The sequence below is a fragment of the Cupressus sempervirens genome, chromosome 3 (genome assembly GCF_028749045.1).
Source record: "Cupressus sempervirens isolate cs-2001-9-10 chromosome 3, ASM2874904v1, whole genome shotgun sequence".
In the NCBI taxonomy this organism is placed as follows: Eukaryota; Viridiplantae; Streptophyta; class Pinopsida; order Cupressales; family Cupressaceae; genus Cupressus; species Cupressus sempervirens.
The window spans coordinates 486539577-486558498 of NC_143120.1; the positions used below are offsets into that span (position 1 = coordinate 486539577).

At 35.1% G+C, this 18922-nt stretch overlaps 1 protein-coding gene across 1 annotated transcript in view; it reads right to left on the minus strand.

Annotated features, from left to right (window-relative positions):
• The window catches only part of LOC149567289 (P-loop containing nucleoside triphosphate hydrolases superfamily protein), a 151208-nt gene that overhangs the window by 45171 nt on the left and 87115 nt on the right, over window positions 1-18922 (minus strand). The window contains exons 4-9 of the mRNA XM_089820454.1: window positions 17504-17763; window positions 8657-8784; window positions 8443-8561; window positions 8265-8357; window positions 6897-6998; window positions 6689-6791 (exon numbers count right to left, since the gene is read on the minus strand). Coding sequence (XP_089676580.1) covers window positions 6689-6791; window positions 6897-6998; window positions 8265-8357; window positions 8443-8561; window positions 8657-8784; window positions 17504-17763 — 805 coding nt within the window. The remainder of the gene's footprint in view (window positions 1-6688; window positions 6792-6896; window positions 6999-8264; window positions 8358-8442; window positions 8562-8656; window positions 8785-17503; window positions 17764-18922) is intronic.

Genomic DNA, 18922 nt, shown 5'->3' on the forward strand with positions numbered 1-18922 from the left:
TCACAGTGGCTTACAAAATATTTAGCCAACACAACCAAGTGGGGACAAACAAAATTAAGTTTTTTGTTTTAAATTTTTTTTTAAGCTTCAGAAAAAACAGGGACAGCTAGCTGTCCCTGGTACGGACAGGGGACTTCTGGACGTCCCCTTTCCATACCTGGGACAGCTAGTTGTCCACTTTTATTCTTCCAGAAGTCCCCAAGTACCGGGGTTGTTCCCTGCATTTTTTGCCTAATTGGGGATGGTGGGGGAACGTCCCATACCCGTCCCCTTGTCCCGGGGACTTCCCCATCTCAAAAACCTTGGCTTTTCGGGCAGAGACACGTCCCGGTGTACATAGGTTTACACCTTGCAGCATTGTAAGAGTGTTATTATGGATGCAGAAGAGGACAGTAATGAGCAAGAAATAAAGGAGTCTTTATTAAGCTATTCGCCCTTACTGAACTGAAGACAGATAGGAAGCAAGGATTTTCCATGTGGGTATTGATAGTCAAGCCTAAGTAAATATGTTAGCAGTTAGGTACACCAAGTTGAGTTGGGTTCCACATTTGTCCTGCATGATCAGCCAAGGATTAAATATGAAGTTAAGAGGATAGCATTATTGATACAAAGTCAAAAATTCATATGCCCATCATCAATGAAAAAACTGGGGAGAGCAAATGTTGAACTGGGAGGGTGCAGAAACTTCCCTTGGTCTAGAATTGCTAATAATTTTTAGGCATACAAGTCAATGAAAGAAAGAATGAAGTCAAAAATACTTTCCAACAATGTTCTAGCTCTTGACACCACTATGTTAGAATCTACAGTTCACATCAATAAATTTTCAACTACAGATTGTCTTCATTGCACCAAGTAAAGTCATCATTCTTCAAGTCCAGATTTGCTATCTGACTGTTTGAGGAAGAAATCTAGTAAGACACTTCTCTTTAGGGTACATACAACTCTCCGCCTTGTCTCCATGTCCAATTTTATAAAGTTGAAGTCCTCTCCAAATTTTCTTAAGGTCCGTTTGGTTCATGGAAGATGACAAGAATTGGCTTTTTCAAAATCCGGATTTAAAAAAAATTGTGTTTGTTTCAAAATTGGCAAAATAGAACTAGAATACCAGACTTCTAATTTTGTCTCAAAACCAGGTTTTCAGACTTCCTACTAGCAAGTAGGAATTGAAAATCAAAACCTGGTTATGCTTTTTGAGGAGTGTAAAAACAATAGATTGGACTATTTTTTGAAGTCTACCCACAACTCCAAGCTTATGCATAAAAATGTATCTTCCCACTCATCTTCCGAGTGAAACAAACGGTTCAAGAAAAATCCCAAAAATAGGAATGAAGATTTGCAAAACCTTGATTTGGCTAAATCAAGAACTGTAGAAATCTTGATTTCTACTATTCCACTAAACCAAACAGACGCTTAGGGTACTAAACTATGGTTGCATTTAATTGTAAAGGTTTTGTAGCATAATTATTGCCTCCTAGAGGGCAGCATGTAAAAATTGACGATTCAAAAATACAAATACAATTGCAACAATCTCATCTTTGCTGCAATTTCTGATCATAATTTAAAGCCAAAGCAAGTTAATACTTGCTCGTTGCTCAACCTATTGGTTCTCAGTATATTTAATAATAAAAATTGATAGCTATTCGGAAATGCAAGCTTCCCTAAGCTTCTTTTGTGATAGCTTCATTTCTTACTATAAGATAAGATTCAACCTGCAGTGCAGGATGATATTTCTCAGAATTGATTGTGAGCTTATGTTCTGCAGGATTCAAACCACCCAGAGTTGTACCATCATTAAAGAGCTTGTAGTGAATTAGGAGTGCTCAAGTTTCAGAGAACAGGTAGTGTGCTAGGTAGCCCTTGAAGAAGAGATGTGCCCACATTGGATTAGCTATGTTCAAATGTGATTGGCATTAAAACCCCTAAGGCATCTGACTTCGGAATCAGTTCTTCCTCAGCAAGGTGTTGATTTTTCCTCTCTTTTTCCCAGAATTTGACTGCAGCATTGACCTTGCTTTCCCAGTGATTCCTTGTAGACGTTGTTATGGCTTTGCCCAAGAGCTTTTTCCCTTCACCTAATTGTCTTTGGTTAGTCTTGTAAAGTTTTATACAGATGCGTCATCCACCGTCCATGTGATGCTTGATGAAGTGGAGCATACAAGGCTACTAAGCTTCCTTAGGAAGCTTTTTCAGAGTGTTCATTATGTTCTTACTTCTATAGTATCTAGTAATTGAAATGGAACCAGGATCTGCTTGTTCATTGTTCCTTTCATGAGTACATATTGTTTGTCTGTGAGTATATTCTCAAATTCCCAGCTCAAAATATTCAATCTAAAACCTCCCCTTTGTTTTTTACCAATTGACATTCAAGTGGGAATCATGGGTGTCTCAAGAGAATGGGATGGGCACAAAATTATCCAGATTAGCACTGATGCAACTGACTCTGCAACAGAACCAAATATATTCAACTGGCTATTCCAATTCTGTGCCCACTAATTCCAGAAGAAGTGAGTTGGCAAGTGTAATAAACTGGGCAAATTCCTACAGCAGTATTTGAGTGATCACTGTATTAATCTGTTCTCAGAATTAGACAAATGTTTGCAAATGCTGTTATATATGCAGGGTAATAACTTTGTCAAGCGATTTACTGACTTCACCCAAGACTGTAAGAAATTTAATAATAAAACAAGACCAACTGACATCCCAGTTCAACTATCTTCATTGCAACTTGAGTCTGGGCGTGTTCACCAGTTTGAAAGTAGTGTTTAAACATGAAACAACTTCCAGTACAAATAAGCTGAACCACTGTAATAAACTGAATGTGAAATCAGTCTCAAATACTATTACCAAATGTATTTTACTGCAATGGGTATTTTGTCAAACAAGTCACTGTTAATCCAGTTCAGGAGTTGTGTTCACTGTTCTGTCAAACTGAATATCTTTGGAAAATGTACAAGGGACATCTCAGCAAACAGTTGTCAAGGAGCCATTAACTGCTCCTACCAAATATGAACCATATGAAGTCGCAATACTGTAACGTTTAGGCTCTATAATTTGAGTCTGAATTATGTGCTTAATCTGTAATACCCATGTGAAAGCCAACCCAAAGATTTCAAGGAGCTCACGACATAAATCCAGAATCAGTGATTACAATGTTCAGTATGCTGATTGATATACCAGTAATTACAGTATTTTCAGAACACATTAATCAACCCAAGAAAAAGATTTAAGAAGGTATTGAGTACAGACCCGTTATTCTGAAAGGAGACCCTTTGGCATTGGCTGCAGGTCGAACTGAGCTGTGATGCCTTCACCGAGTTCGTTTTAATCTTAGCCGACTCTTCCTAGGTTAAGCCGTAGCTTCTCAAAGAACACACGCCGTTTCAGATTTCCCTTTGATTGTCATGTAAAAGTCCTTTCCCCGAGCTGCTAATGAGGATGCGTGATTTCATGCCGTCCTCTACCAACAACCCCAAAACCATACGTTCAACTTCATACGCATGATATCAGACCCGCGGTTTCCACGAAACAACTTTACTCGCAAATTTAACCTGCCTGTTCTGAGCCACGATGGAGTCTAAATTCGACCACAGAACACTACTTGCTTGCTGTGCGTGCCAATGATTAGATTCTGAACTCTCAAACACACATAAACAGCTGATGTTATCTCCCTTTTTGCACCCGACTGGTAACTTCCTGTAACGCTGAGGTCTGAGAACTTATCGTCACATTAGGAATGGATATGGAAATCCGTGGCCACTATAACCTGTGATTTAACTTCCAACCAACCCGACTCCACCTGACAATAACAGAACTTCACACAATCTGAACTTAGAAATGGTGCAGCTAGAAGTTCGTACTTACTTTCAGGGGCTGGCGATTATTCACCAAAGTAAACCTCCATTAAATCTATCCATAAAATAAGTGATTCAAGAGAAGCTGGGGCTACGTCCAACGTCTCTTATTTGCTTCAAGGGTTTTCGTCCTCAAAGCAACCAGTCACATTTAAGCAACCAGAAATGTTAAAAATGCTGAGTTCATAAATTCTTCTTGTGTGTTAATCCCAATGCAAACTCGTGCATAAATAGCCTCAGAATGAGGGAAAGTGCCACATACAAGGAATGTGGGATTAAGAGTCATTTTCGTCCTGTAGTCACTTAAAGTTGTTTATAAAGTAAATAACTTTAAAACATTAAAGTGACTTAACTCTGTACCTTTTAATAAAGTTCTGGAATGAATTAAATTAAATACCCCATTGTGACTGGAGAGCATCCTGCCTGAAATCGATATTAATCTATCCGGATGTGGAGATAGATTAATTCTGTCGCCCGGAACTAAAATTGAGAAGGGGACATGACAGCAAGTGGCTGCTCTAAATCAGGGATGTAAAAATCCTTAGCTGTAAAAACCCACCCTGGCTTCTGATTTGAATATTGATGCACAATCTATTATTTGCAATATTTAAATGTTTTATAATTTTATTTTGTATTTTCCCATGTTGACATGTGATAACAATTTCAAGAAATTTGACATGAGGATAAAAATCAGACTACAACTGAATTGATATAATTTGCACTGAGTTGGGACAATCATAAATCAGAAGTACATATTATTAAAAAAGTACATGGATTGCAAATAAATTTGACAGTTGAGCCACCAAATTGTCCCCTTATTGTTCACGTTGGCTTCTCACTGCCAATTCCCAGCCACAAACAATAATTGCCCTTTACCCATCTGCAGAATGCTGTGAAGAATGACATCTGAGGCCTGGGTTGACACGTGGCTCCCAATTACCACCACACAGCAGCTAAGTTGGGTCGCAGGCCCAGAAAATGATAACACTGGCTGTCCCAATTCAAACACCGGGCTCTGATTGCTAAAAGAAGTGATGCCCAGCTTTCCCAACTCAAAAATCAGACTCCAATACACTGCCATCCAATCTTTTATGCAAACGACCCTTATTTCCAACCAAAATCACAGACCTTTCTTTATTAATTCAGTCAGCAAAACCAATGTAGAATCTCAGCATAAAATGTCAACCTTCCATACCAGATCCACAGTAGACACAGTAAGTAAAATATATAACCAATAACAAATTCACCATACTTCAGCAGTGGAATGAAAACACTTCTCAACTACAGTGATGAACAGTAGAGAAGTTAAGTAATCTTAGCTATACCTCAGCAACTAAATTGCAAGTGCAATTCTCAGAATTTTCAACCCTTATACATCAGCAAGGGCGTACAATTTAGAACCTAGAGAAAAGCCACAAAGGCTCAAAATCAAATATATATTCAAGTGTGTCTTTCCCAATGAAATGAGCTCTCATTTATAAGTTTTCGTTGGCAGAAGTTTCTATAAAAATCCACTTCAGAAGTCATGGAAGTTTCCCAAAAGAACTCAACACTAGAAACTTTCCAACTTGCTTTTTAGAAATATCTCTTAAAGTCATTATTATAATAATATAAACATTATTATAATAATGCAACTCAATGAATAATAAATAAATGAGAGCTCATGCAATTATTAACCTGATTAACTATAGGTGATGACCAACTACCACGCCATCCACTGCGTTGCCTAAAATAGCAACTGCCCAAAATAGATTTACTAGAATTAGTAAGTAATCAACTAAGACCCCGAAAACACCCTGTCAGCTCACGAGGGTCACTATGATGAGCTAACTCTATCAACTACACAAACTGGCCAAAAATGGGGACATTAAATTAGCATAGTGTGGGGCCAATTCCAAGGCAGAAATGCACTCCTTCATGGAGCTGCCAATTTATCCTCCTACAGAACCATTTGTATAAGAGGAGAAAGCATCCACAAAGAAGAATTTTGCATTGGAGATGACCTGTCCAATTGAAAGACAGAGTCCATCATTTTCACTCAAATACCTCTAATTTGTTCATAAGCATAGGCACTCTGAAAAGTGACTAACTTCTTCATGCTGGTTGAAATTATCAACATGAAATATCCTACAGTCATCATTAACATTCTGATGGAATTTTTTGGCTTGCTTATCTTGTAACCCTCCCCCTCAATGTTCTGAGACATATCTATGCACCTGTGAATCTGTAAATGGATCCTTGCCTCCCCTAGTGGTAAGTGGATTGAAAGTGGGATAACCCTCCCATAACTATTTTCTTCGTGCGCAAGTCTATGAATGCAAGACCGGCCATTGAGGGATACAGATAATCATGAAAGATTATTGATTTAGTCTTTAGATGATGCTTGAGGTAGCAAGGAGGAGGTGATATATTTTCTTCTTTGAAGAATGCTAGATGTAGTGTGTAGGCAGCCCTGGTATCAACAAAGACAGAAATGAGTACTGCATAAACCAGAGTTGGGATGTGGGAACAGCGTAGTTCAGGAGAGTATGTTCTGGCTGAATTGCACTGAGAAACTTGAGCATTCAGAATTTAAAAACTTCATGTTTACTCCCAAACCATTGCACATCAAAGTTTAAGCATTCCAAGTTTATAAACATTCTTTTTTACTCCAAAACAAAAGCACACCAAAGGAAAAACTACGAATAAGAAGGCTCTGACTTCCTATATATGGTGGTCAGCTTATTTTAGACTCTGGAAAACTGTACTAAATAGTATATTAATTGGAACAATAAAAAGCATAAAAAATATTTCCTACTATTGTTTGTTAAAATATATACTTGGTTTAAAAGGACTACCAATTAGTAGAAGTTGCTCATTTCCACCATCAAATCCTTCCATCTCTATAAGGAACTGTGTCTTTAATCTTCTGCTTGACTCATGCTCTCCTTCTGACTTGCGCTGTCACCCATGATTATGGATAAGAATTGAGTATTTCTCTTAGATTACGATGCAATGGTTTTCTGTAGACTAACATATGAATTTGAAAATATATGGCATATTTACTTGAGAGAGAAGAGAATCTATTTCATCAACAAATATTACTGCAGGTTGTCGACAGCAAGCAACTCCAAACAATGCCCTCACCAGTTTCTCACCTTCACCTATCTGCATATCCATGATCAGTAACAACAAGAATCAGACTATTTAGAAGGAAAAAAAACCTTGGGATCTATTATATACAATGGTTCAGAAAGCACAATGCTTGCTGAAAGTTTTGTAAAAGGGCCCAGTGGTAAGAAGTTAAGTGGATTGACTGTGCAGAAAGCTCCATAGTTAAGTGTGCTATAGCCTATAGTAATAAAATGGGTGACCTCTCAAAAGAACCAGTGCTTCAGCCTTCAGCTCTATGAGCATTGCCTAGATGCAATGAATGCTAAGTGGACCATTCAAGATTCAGAAAGATAGGTTCTTGTGACTCATATAAAATGGATCAATGATGATTGACGCAAAATTGTACAATCAAATCCTGATAAATCATTAAATGCTTTGACACAATACAATAACACCTCTTGAAAATGAATAAAGAAAGTTATTGTAAACAAAAGGAAAAGGTAGCATGCAAATGTCAATGTGCAGAATCAACAGATCTTAAGTATAAGCGATAGCAACATGTCAAGTAACCAAGGATATCCTCTTGTTTTCAAAAGTGAGTACACATTTTGATTTTTAATCCTTTGATACTTTTCTTCTGGCCATAAAACCACCAAGCTGGTCAGTAAAACTGATTAAGATATAAAGATTTCCAATAAAAGCATCTCATCTTGATTCAGCTACACTTAATACCTCAGATATTCTTTACACAAGATATGACAACTGTTCAATTCCAATTACATTCAAGATTGCAAACAAAATATGAGGCAAATAAGAGCTTCATAACCTCCACTAAATAAAATATACAGAATCCACACTTTTCAAAGATTATGACAATACAACTGAACTTTAAAAAATTTGGTTAAGAACTATAGAATAAGTGCAATTATTAAGGAATAATAGTATAAAACAGGAATCCTCTCTTAACATTTTTGCCTGTAGCAAAGGAGTGATTAATTTTCAATAAAAAGGTCTGTTATCAGTGAGAGATATGGTTTTAGAGACCAAAGCATATCAATTACTTATATAGAACTAAAGTGCAATTTTCTTTTCTTTGAAAGAAGAGATCTGCATTTATGATGCACCTGTGCATGCAATCCTTATATGTGTCTAATTTCTCACAAACAGAAACCATTGTTATATCTTTTGATGTTATCTTCACTATGTAAGACTTCTGTTAAGCACAAGTGCTTCCCTGGAAAAACAATTATACAAGGCTTTCTGCATTCAAGAATGAAAACAATAAAAGAACTTGAAAGCATGATTTTATTAGGAACTTACCCACTTACTTGTCAATGAACTGGCAGAAATATAAAAGAAAGTAGCTTTGGCTTCTCCTGCAATAGCTTTTCCAATCATGGTTTTCCCAGTACCCTAAGAGCATATTAAATGTGCTTTATTGTGAATAAAAATGCATTTCCAACATATAAAAAACAGAGAATAAATCAGACTGACTTACAGGGGGCCCAAATAAGAGGAGCCCTTTGCCTGGAGAGCGACAACCTTGAAAGATGTCAGGTCGCAATAGAGGCCATATGACCATTTCTGTCACACACTTTTTGGCATGCTCTAGCCCAGCTTCAGTATATTTTTGGAAAAATAAATATTAATGTTAATGGGTAAATAAACATAAATAATATTATCATCGATTCATTCAGCCATATTAAATTTACCAATATCATCCCACCGAACATTGGGATCCTGGTCCATTATCTCATTGCTAACATGCTCTATCAGACGCGGTTCCAAGTTACGTAGCTTATCAGGGAGCTCACCATCAGGACCAACAAGCATTTCTAAACTGAAAATACAGGACAGAAAAGAAACAACCATTAGCATGCTTCAGACCAAAACTGCTAGAGATGGTTATTTAGTTAAAATCAAAATCAACTCATCTATTCAAAAACATTGGCCAGAAGTAAAATATTGCATGTATATCAATATTCTAAATGACGCATTGTAGGAAAGCCATCAGCTTGATGAGTCTTGAACTACTAAAGTCATGATGTGCATGAAAGCCTTCCCAATATCTCAAAGAATTTTGAATGGTAAATCAAAATATACTCAAATAGAAAGAGCTCATTGAAAACAATATAATAAAAAATGCAACTAGGCAGAAAAAACTCCATATCATGTTGTTGATACTATGAAGTAAGTAAGCTGGACTACTGAGATCTAGCTCTTCTATGCAAAGATCTCTACCATGGTATTGAATAATTAAATCTTGAAATTTAAGATAAAACATTTCCTTAAGCAATACAAAATAGTAATTTGATGTTTTCTGCAGCTTTGACTAGGCCTACGCTCCTCCGAGAACCAATCAATCATGTATGTGTTTCCTCTTACACCTCTTGGTGTCTCCAGTTTAATCCTTAATATCCCACCTAATCAAATCCTTTGTCGATAAAATTTTGGCTTTGCTTGCTTCTTTTCCATCTTCTCAAATATTTTACATCATGCTTGCATTTTCTCAACTAAAATGGTTGCCCATTGCCCATTTACTAATTATGTGTTTGACAGTTCACCTACTCAAAATTTATAGTATTTTGTCACTTTTGTAGACTCAAGCAAGGGAATAAGTAATGGTTATCAGAGTATATTCTTTCCAACTATACCTTATAGACTTCTTGCAACCATATCATATTTTTAATAGGTTAGAATTGAGATAGCTAGTTGTGTCCAATACAAGAGGTAGCTATCGGTCACTGTCAAACTACCTTCACATTTGCAATACTTATCTTGCCACAAGATATTTTTATAAGCAAAAAGTTTGAAGAATCGTGACCAGAGCAAAAAGCCCAAAAAACCAAGGTTACCCAAGACAAGCAAGGGTAGTTTGATATGGAATATGCATGTGAATAGAGTATTTCCCAACCTGTCTGAACATTTCAGCTGCAAAAAGATGTTGATAATATACTTTCACAAGGAAAAAAAAACCATACCAACACGAAGTCTATCATGAAGGCCATAAGCTCTCTAAAGAAACATATCAACAGCAACAAGACCAAAAGTGTGACTATGACCAACCAGGCTCAAGTAAATTCCTGATCTGCAATGCCATACAAATGGTCCATGCATGTAATAATCCTATTTGGTTATGCTTCTAGCAATACCACTTATTCAGACATTTGACATTTCAACAAACACTTGGCAGACAACCCAATTATCACTGAATATATGGTATTTAATATTCCGAAACACGGTATTGGAAAAAGCAACAATTGTTCACTAATTCAGTTAACTTTAGCCTTATACATTGGTCAAATAAATATCAAGGGCTAGTATATAAATCTGCCATGTGAATTTGCACATTTAAATCTGAAACAACAAATGGATCACATTAAATTCTGAATTTATTCATTAACTCAGTATGCTTCAGACAATTCCCGCTTGTAATCACATAAAGATTTTATCACGACCAAAACCACAAACGTCTAGCATTGAGAAATCCAAATCAGAAATTACCAGAAATCAGAGATGTAAATTACCAAACTCTCCAAGATAGAATTGCCCTCTCAGCGACGGTCAATACGGTAAAAGAAGACACTGAATTATTCCAACCAACAATCGCTCCTCGGCCACAAAGAATACATTAGAGAACATTCAACCAATATCCCAAAATATAATTGAATCACTATACTTCAGCAGTGATTCAAAACAATTCTCAAAAACTAATTCACAATACCTCAACTGTGAATTAAAAACCACTTCTCAGCAACAAAACCCTTATACCTCAGCAAGGAAATCAAAAATTAGAACCTCAGAAAAAGCCACAAAGGCAACAAAAGCAAATAAATATCCAAGCATGCTTTTCTCAACAAATGGGCTTGTATTTATAACCTCCAAATTTCCTTTTGTTGCCAAAATGTAACTTCGCTCAAGAAGCTTCACCACACAACATTAATTAGAAGCTTCCTCTAAATTCTCTCACTTGACTTGGCTTAACTAATTAATAAATGGCACTTTTCAATGATAACTCAACTCCCAACTTAAGTGAAATTATAAAGTTAAATTATAACTTTATAATAAGCCATTTAATAATTAACAATAATTTGGCCACTTAAAATATAATAAGTCCCAAAATACTCATCATTTAGATATGCCGTCTGAAATATGAGTCATAACTATTATTTCTCCATGTGACCAAATGCACTTTCCAAAAATAGAAAGGGTCCATCTCAATCAACACAAACTTACCAATAATAGTAAGTACACAAAACTAGGCCCAAATGAAGTTCAATCTGAGCCAAACGAAGGCCAACTTATAGCTTACTGAAATGTGGAGAAAATAAGACCCTCCCAAGCCAAGCCTCTGCCACAGAAGACCCTCTATTCACAATAATTAGCCTACGAGGATCACAATAATAGGCTAATCCCTAAAACTTGGATACCGACAAAATTGGGGGCATTACAATGCAATTGTCATCAATTGGGGGATTACATGTGAAGTAATTATGAACTACTCTTTTAGGGGGCAAAATAAAACTGTACTTGAAAGAAAACAAGGCTGAACAATTGACCAATTGAAGACACAAGAAGTTTACCCTAGACAACCCAAATTCCACGATAAAGCTCCAGCAAAAGTGGGTGAAATCTTTGTTCACAATACCCAATGAAAGCTACAAACTTAAGCCTATTGGACACACAAGCAGCCTGAAACTATAATGTCCTGTCACTACGATTATCACAACAGCTCTCTAACACTTTTTCTCAATTCTGTCCTAACTACAGTATACTTGTTCACTTAGAAGTTAGAACACTAGAATTCTCTTGGCATTCAATTCAATTTAATTCAACTCGCCCCTACTTGGAATGTGTTTACAACATTATATATCTATCTATCTATATGTGTGTGTGTGTGTGTGTGTGTGTGTGTGTGTGTGTGTGTGCAAGCTGGAAGAGAACAGGAAAAGATACCAAGAACTGCCTTTAAAGGACACTTGATAAAACTGCCTCTTTTTATCAAGGAACAATTACAGAACTGCCCCTTTTAAAGAAAACCACCCAAATGATTACAAAATCACTACTGACACACCATTTTTTCTCAAACTTGAATCTGCTACTTTTCTGGACAAATCCCTGCACTGACATCTTCACACAGAATCCTTAGTTCCTCCTTTTCTTGCACAATTGTCAATTTCAAAACTCTAGAACCGTTTGATGCATTTTGAGTTATGTCTTACTTTGGCATGTTGTCATAGTGTCACTGTACTTAGCTTCTGACCCATTTTCAGATCAACCAATGGAAAAGCTGCAATGACTCAGAATGCAACCAATGCTAATATTCACAAAATGAGCAAAGCAGAGAGGCTAGAAAAAGAGGGTGTTGTTAAGGGACAACGCAACCTAATTGTCCCTTCCAAACGAAATAAAAAGTCATCTACATTTACAACTCTGTTGCTGTTAAGAATATCAAAGCAAATGTTGAGACCCCTTGGTGGAGTAAAATATTGAGCCCTCTTTTGATTTGTAATCTCGCTGATATTCAACTCTCACTACAAATCTACAAATGGATGCAATCTTCCAGTGGAGTTTATGTCAATTTGAGAGAGGACTGGATGCGTAAAGAACAGGAATTAGCATTATTCAGTTGTTGCAAACAAACCTGAAACAAATAAAAACAGAAACAAAAACAAGACCAACGCAAGTCTTATAATTTAGAAAGCTCAATGTAGGAAAAATCAAATTTGAAATGGCAATACCTCAAATCTTCTCCTTCCATTTACAAAATATAGCTACAAAGAGCTGTTGATAAAAGATGTGCTATAATCTTCCTGTTGTTCTACATATACTTATTCCCCTCTACACCAATCTAGTTCTTGGTCTCAAAATCAGCTGAATTTCTGACCCTTGTTTTATAGTTATATATTTATAATTAATTCCATGCTCCTTACATGTTTATAAAGCAAAAACTCCTTACATGTTTAAAAAGCAAAAACTCTTCTTACATTTCCTGCCAGTACACGTCATTGCAAATGAGCCATACTTTTGCCAACATCAAGATACTACTATGCCACTTGTTCACCCATTTCCATGCCCAAATTAATGTTCGTCCCATACCTGGTTTGGATTCAAGACCAATTCACAAGGGATTCTGTCATGCTGCGTGCAAACAACTGGTGATTTGTCTTGGATAAACCCATCAAGAAAATCATACCATATACAAAATTGAATTAAAAGAATTAAAAAATAGCTGGTTCTAATAACAAGAATTGTGTGCTCTTCTCATATTGTGCTTGAACTAACTAGGTTGAAACAACTGTTGGGTTTTATCTCTGATTGTTTTCTTTAAAATTATGTGCCCTAATTGCATCTATAATGTCAAAAACATAGCTAGCTTAAATAATAATGCTAAAGAATCACTAATATCTTAAATAAAATGAGCTAGGACAAGAATATTATCATTTATGAATATTAATTACAGTAATTAATAATAATAATTAATATTAAAGTAGTATTTTAAATATATTAATATGATTAAAAATATGAACACCAGTTATAATTATATTATTGTTATTCTATATATATATATATATGGTAATATATTTAATATAAGATTAATAAAAGGGACAGAAGCATAAATTGTTTGGGGAATAAATCAAAACCAAAGGAGTAGAACTTATTTTAAAAATTGGCAAAAATTGGCAAAAAGATGGGAAAATTTTGGACTTGAAAAAACAACAAAATTGAAGAAAATCAGTCATAACAACTCTTTCAATTAATAGACATTTTCATAACATAGATGATAAAGGACATATATATATATAATTCAAAGTTCTTCCACAACCACCACCTGATATATTTTTAACTTGGATGACTCTAAGTTTTGACATTAATTTCATTTGTATAAATTTCAATCGAGCTGTGATTTGAAGTAGCCCCAAATCATGATGTGAGCTTTCTTATTTTTCAAAATCAGAATGAAGCTTTCTTTTGAAAATATTGTCAATAAGAGATAATATTTATATTCTTATTAGTAGAATTTGTTCCAGAATTCTCTCAAGCTCCTTTTTTTATATTTACTTAACAAACAATTACATACAACACTAGCACGATATACACATATGTGCGTAATATATACACATGTATATACTGAAACAAATTTATGTTGAACTTAGAGACTCAATTGCATGAATTTTTTAATTTAATTTTGAGTAGAGTTTTAAATATCTAGCAATTTGTTGATTGCAAGAACTTATATGTCATAATTGACAAGCCTAAAATGAATATAATTATTATTGTAGGGTTCTTTGTTTTCTCCAAGATAAATAAGGCAAAACTTTGTTACCTTGCTCTTTTAGATCATATTGCAACAATTAAACAAGGCAGTTTTGTTACAATCTTCTTTTGTTTCATAATGCAACAATTTAAAATTTTGAAATTTATACAAACAAAATCAATGTTAAAAAATAAATAGTATCTATCAAGCTAAATGATATATTCAACGTAGAAAGAGAGGAAAATCTTGTTTGTAATCGCCTATCCCCCATGCTACTTCCCGGCTCCACAACATTTTGGGACTTTGCAATACCTTTTACATAACTTTCGCAAGTGTGTCTTCAGCTTTGCACATCAATTTCGTAGAGAATCAACTAACTTTTTTGTAATTTTCCCATCGACATTGCTTTTAGAGTTTTTGCTAGTTTCCCACAGTTTTTTTGTCAATTAATTTTTGCTTTTTGTCAATTAATTGCTTGATAAATTGCAAAAAAAGTACTTAAAGTCGTTGACAAGAAACTCCTAATTCTGGGGGGAACAAGTCAATGCACATGCCGACTCCCAATTAATCATGTACGACCACATTTTTTCCCATTTTCTGCTTCTATACTATTAATATATATTACTAGTCAATAATAATTTAAACTTTGAAACTAGATTATAATATTAATTATAAACTATAGGGGCTCATTGCTTCCCCATAAAAGGGCTATCTACAATAGTGCATTATAGTTATAATTTTAAACTATAATAATTATATATTTGATCTCATCAGAACCCATGGAGCAAGGTCTAGAGAGAGCTTAGATCATATTGAAATTGTAATTAAAACAAAATTCATTAGCTGCTTCGAAACTATTTCACATGCCCCACAATTTAAGATGATTGAGGCCCTTTCAAATTTTGTTAATGACTGCCATTATTCCTCCCATTCCTTTATTTCGGAATTTTCAAAGGTCAAAAAGAAAACCAAAGGGACAAAATTACATTTTTTTTCCATGCCAATTCAGCGTTGACTTCACTTTTGTCCTAGAATCAACCCTATTTCTAAGTGATTCATCAATTTCATGATTTTTTTCTATGTAGTGGAGGGCAGCTAGCTTGTGGCTGGCTGTCACTCCCACCTCATGTTATTCATTGTTTTGCTTTCCCCCGAACACTATTTGGTGCTCCTATTGTTGGTTGGTTTCTAATGTTGTATCTTGGTAGTCCCTTAGATCCCTTTTTGGTTTCTTATTGGACATTAATAAATTTATCTTATCTTATGTTAAAGCACTTTAAATGCACTAATGTCATTGAAAATTGGGTTAATGATTTTCTTATGAATTGGGATTTTTTCAGGAAAAACAATGGCTAGCTCTTGGATACAGGATTAATTGGGTATAATCGATTTTTTTTGCAAATTTCTGCTTCTATGATAAATGTTATATTCATATTAATATCAAATATTTTATTTATATATTATACTATATAATATAATATTAAAATAATATATAAATACAAGATATGTTAATATTAATATGACCATGTTACTATATATAAATCATATTACTATATTAATATATTTTTCATTTATATTATATCAATGGGTATTGAACATTTTATTTTATCTTTCACTATATTTATTAAAAAGATATAAGTTACTAGATTCTCTACCGGACCTAGGAATTCTTTGTTCAATTCTCTCAAAAGTCTAGTCATTGTCAAATTCTGTCAAAAATCTGCCTCAGAGACCGAATTTTGCTTGGAATTCTCTCGAAGGAACCCTGGCAGAATTCAAACGACTTTTGGGTGACTTTGGTTTCCAACATAGGAACCTAGACAGAATTTCAGAGAATATGGTCCAAAAACACCAGTTTGTTTACTTTTTGAAAAAAAAATAATGCCAAATTAGACTCAGAATCGGACTCAAGCACATGATTATACTCAAATTACTAATCATATTTAATTTGAATCGAATGCTACTTGAGAAGAATTAGGATGTAAAAAAGTGCAACATGTCTATAATGGAATGTATGTAATACACCATAATCCGTTCATATAGGTTAAAATGTATAGAAATCTATGGATTGAACAAAATCTAAATAGATCTTTACTGTGGTTAAATCTAGATCCAAAGCCTACTTTCTTGGCTTCATCCAGTCTGATTCAAAGCTGCTTTTGTTGAATCATCTAGTATGATAATTAATGTGTGAAGCTTACAATATGGCAACAATCACAACCTTGGCCTTAAATGGGCCTATAACATTACTTTTAAATTTTAAACAACAGAATGATCATAATTTGCTTGATAGTTTTTGATGATATTTGATTGTGATGGCTGATTGTTAATGTTGACATTATTGTTTTTGAAATGAAACATTAATATGGTGGTGTATTTTGCTATGTTGCTTTAATATTAGCATAGTGGTGTATAGCTTATTTGCTGCAACATATATATATATATATACACACACACACACACAATCGAACCCAAAATGAATCTAAACCCAACAAAAAAAGAATAGAATGAATTTTGAACCCGAATCTCGAACCCGAACCCATACCCAAACCAGAACCGACAACTTGTCTGTGTGTGTTCGTGAGTGCATACATGTGTGCACGTTGTGTGTGTTTTTACATTGATAAACCCAAAACAAACGCAGACCCTAATTTGTTTCTGATCGGACCTGCAAGCCTAAGCAAGTATTCAAGGAAGGCAGCCCTTAACAATTATAGGATATTTATGGTTGGTTTGTGTCAATTACATTGCATAACTGCTCAGAGTCTCACCCCATGAACACAAGGTCAATGACATTAGGATCGCACCATAGTCTTGTCCAAGTTCCTTGACCAACTGAATCCTCTCCCTTGAGCTTAACCCATTGAGTGTTCTACCTACACTCCTCAACAAATTATTGAGGCTTGAAGGCCCACCCATTCTTTGTTGCTTTCAAACTCTTGCATCGGTTTATCATAGTACACAAACATTTGTCCATTAATGGTATATTTATCTTGTGATATCATCTAGAAAAATCTTTTATTATCTCATCACAATTCATTGGAAGCTGAAAAACCCCAACAAATAAGCAAGTAATCAAACTTCACCAAAAAGTGTGCAATTGTAATTTTTGAATGACAATATAGCCAAGCAACACCAGATGAATAAATTATTTATCCAGCAATAAAGAAAATAAGCCGAGCATAATATTCAATGTGTTGCACAGAATGGCTAATAAAACATGTAAAATTTCAATATTGCATGTTTAAAGTCTGCCCTGCATTTTGAAAAAATATTCTATCATGAAGAGTTTACAGCAAACCATTTTTTGGTTGATTCTTCTAATCCGCTATCACAGTTGGCTGGAGATTGTGATGTAGCAGAAGCTCCACCAACAGCGGCATTGGAACGTACAGGAGGAATAAAGTTGTTCCGCACACCTCTACGAGGAACCCCCAAAGTCTTGGGAACATTAGTCCGCAGAGAAACTCCATTGCAATTATTGGGATTTCCTGGATTGACAGTTGCTGAAAAAGAACCATTTGGAGAAGAAGCACCTCGTTTTTGCATGTTATCCATAGCCTGTGTAAACAAAATGAACAACTTAATCTTTCAAATTCAGTAGATATAGATCAATTGTAGTTAGAGATATTCATGGATAATAATTAGAGGAACAAAAATGTGCTAAATCTTCAGCAACAATGTTTATGAAAAATTAAGGTTATGCTGATAAACCTATTAACAATGCAATGGAAGTCCAGACTAGAAGTGGACCTCTGTCAGAAACACTTTTTTACGGAATTAAAGTTATCCATAAAACCTTGACATCATTTTAACACAAGTGAGCTATATCGATCAAGTTGAAGACCACAACAGTTTAGCATCTCACATATAGCTAAAGGTTGCAAGAGAGAGAGAGTTGCAAGGATACATGGAGCTGTGAGAATCAAAACAGGAGAAGACCATAAATTGTTCAAACGTAACAGCCTTTCCCAAACAGAAGATGGCCTAGCACACAGAAAAGCTAGCACCAGAAAAAAAATTACAATATAAATTATGATATCAATCGCAGTTCAATTTTAGTTCACAGATTGACTGGAGAGGTCCCTAAAGCTGTTGTAGGAGACAGTATGCTGCACTGGGTAATATCTTTGTCCCTGTATGAGCATGGCATGCCAACATTTTGTCAAGTCCTTGTAGATGACAACTTCTGTTAATGGGATAATATGTCGTCAGTATTAGCTGCAGAACACAAGAAGTCCGTTGCTTACAACAGGTGCGATCAATTTTTTTAGCATAGTAGCATAGTGATAGAGGCATCAAGCACACATTCATTACATCCTTGGGAAAACCACTATCCTCCCCTCAAAGCTTGTGAGTGTAATAACTATAGCACTAACATTCCTAGTTCATGATTCTCCTAGTGCTAAGATGCTTCATTTAGGGCCAATAATGCAAGTATGTCGGGGTTGAAATGAGTACAAACTCCTAGTAAACACTGTACTAGTACTTTTCAAAAAATAAGTTAAATGGCAGCAAAATGAGAATTGGAAAATTGAGGTTGTTCCTAAATGAGATGACCTATGGAAGTAAAAGTAATGTTGTAGGTTATGATATGAGGTTGAAGTTGTTCTTTAGCCTATTTGCGACGAAAAAATCCAGATTAATTGGCACACAGTTCTTCACAGAATTAACTCTTGTTAGTTTTATTTTGGTTCACCAGAGAAGAAACAAGGCTTGG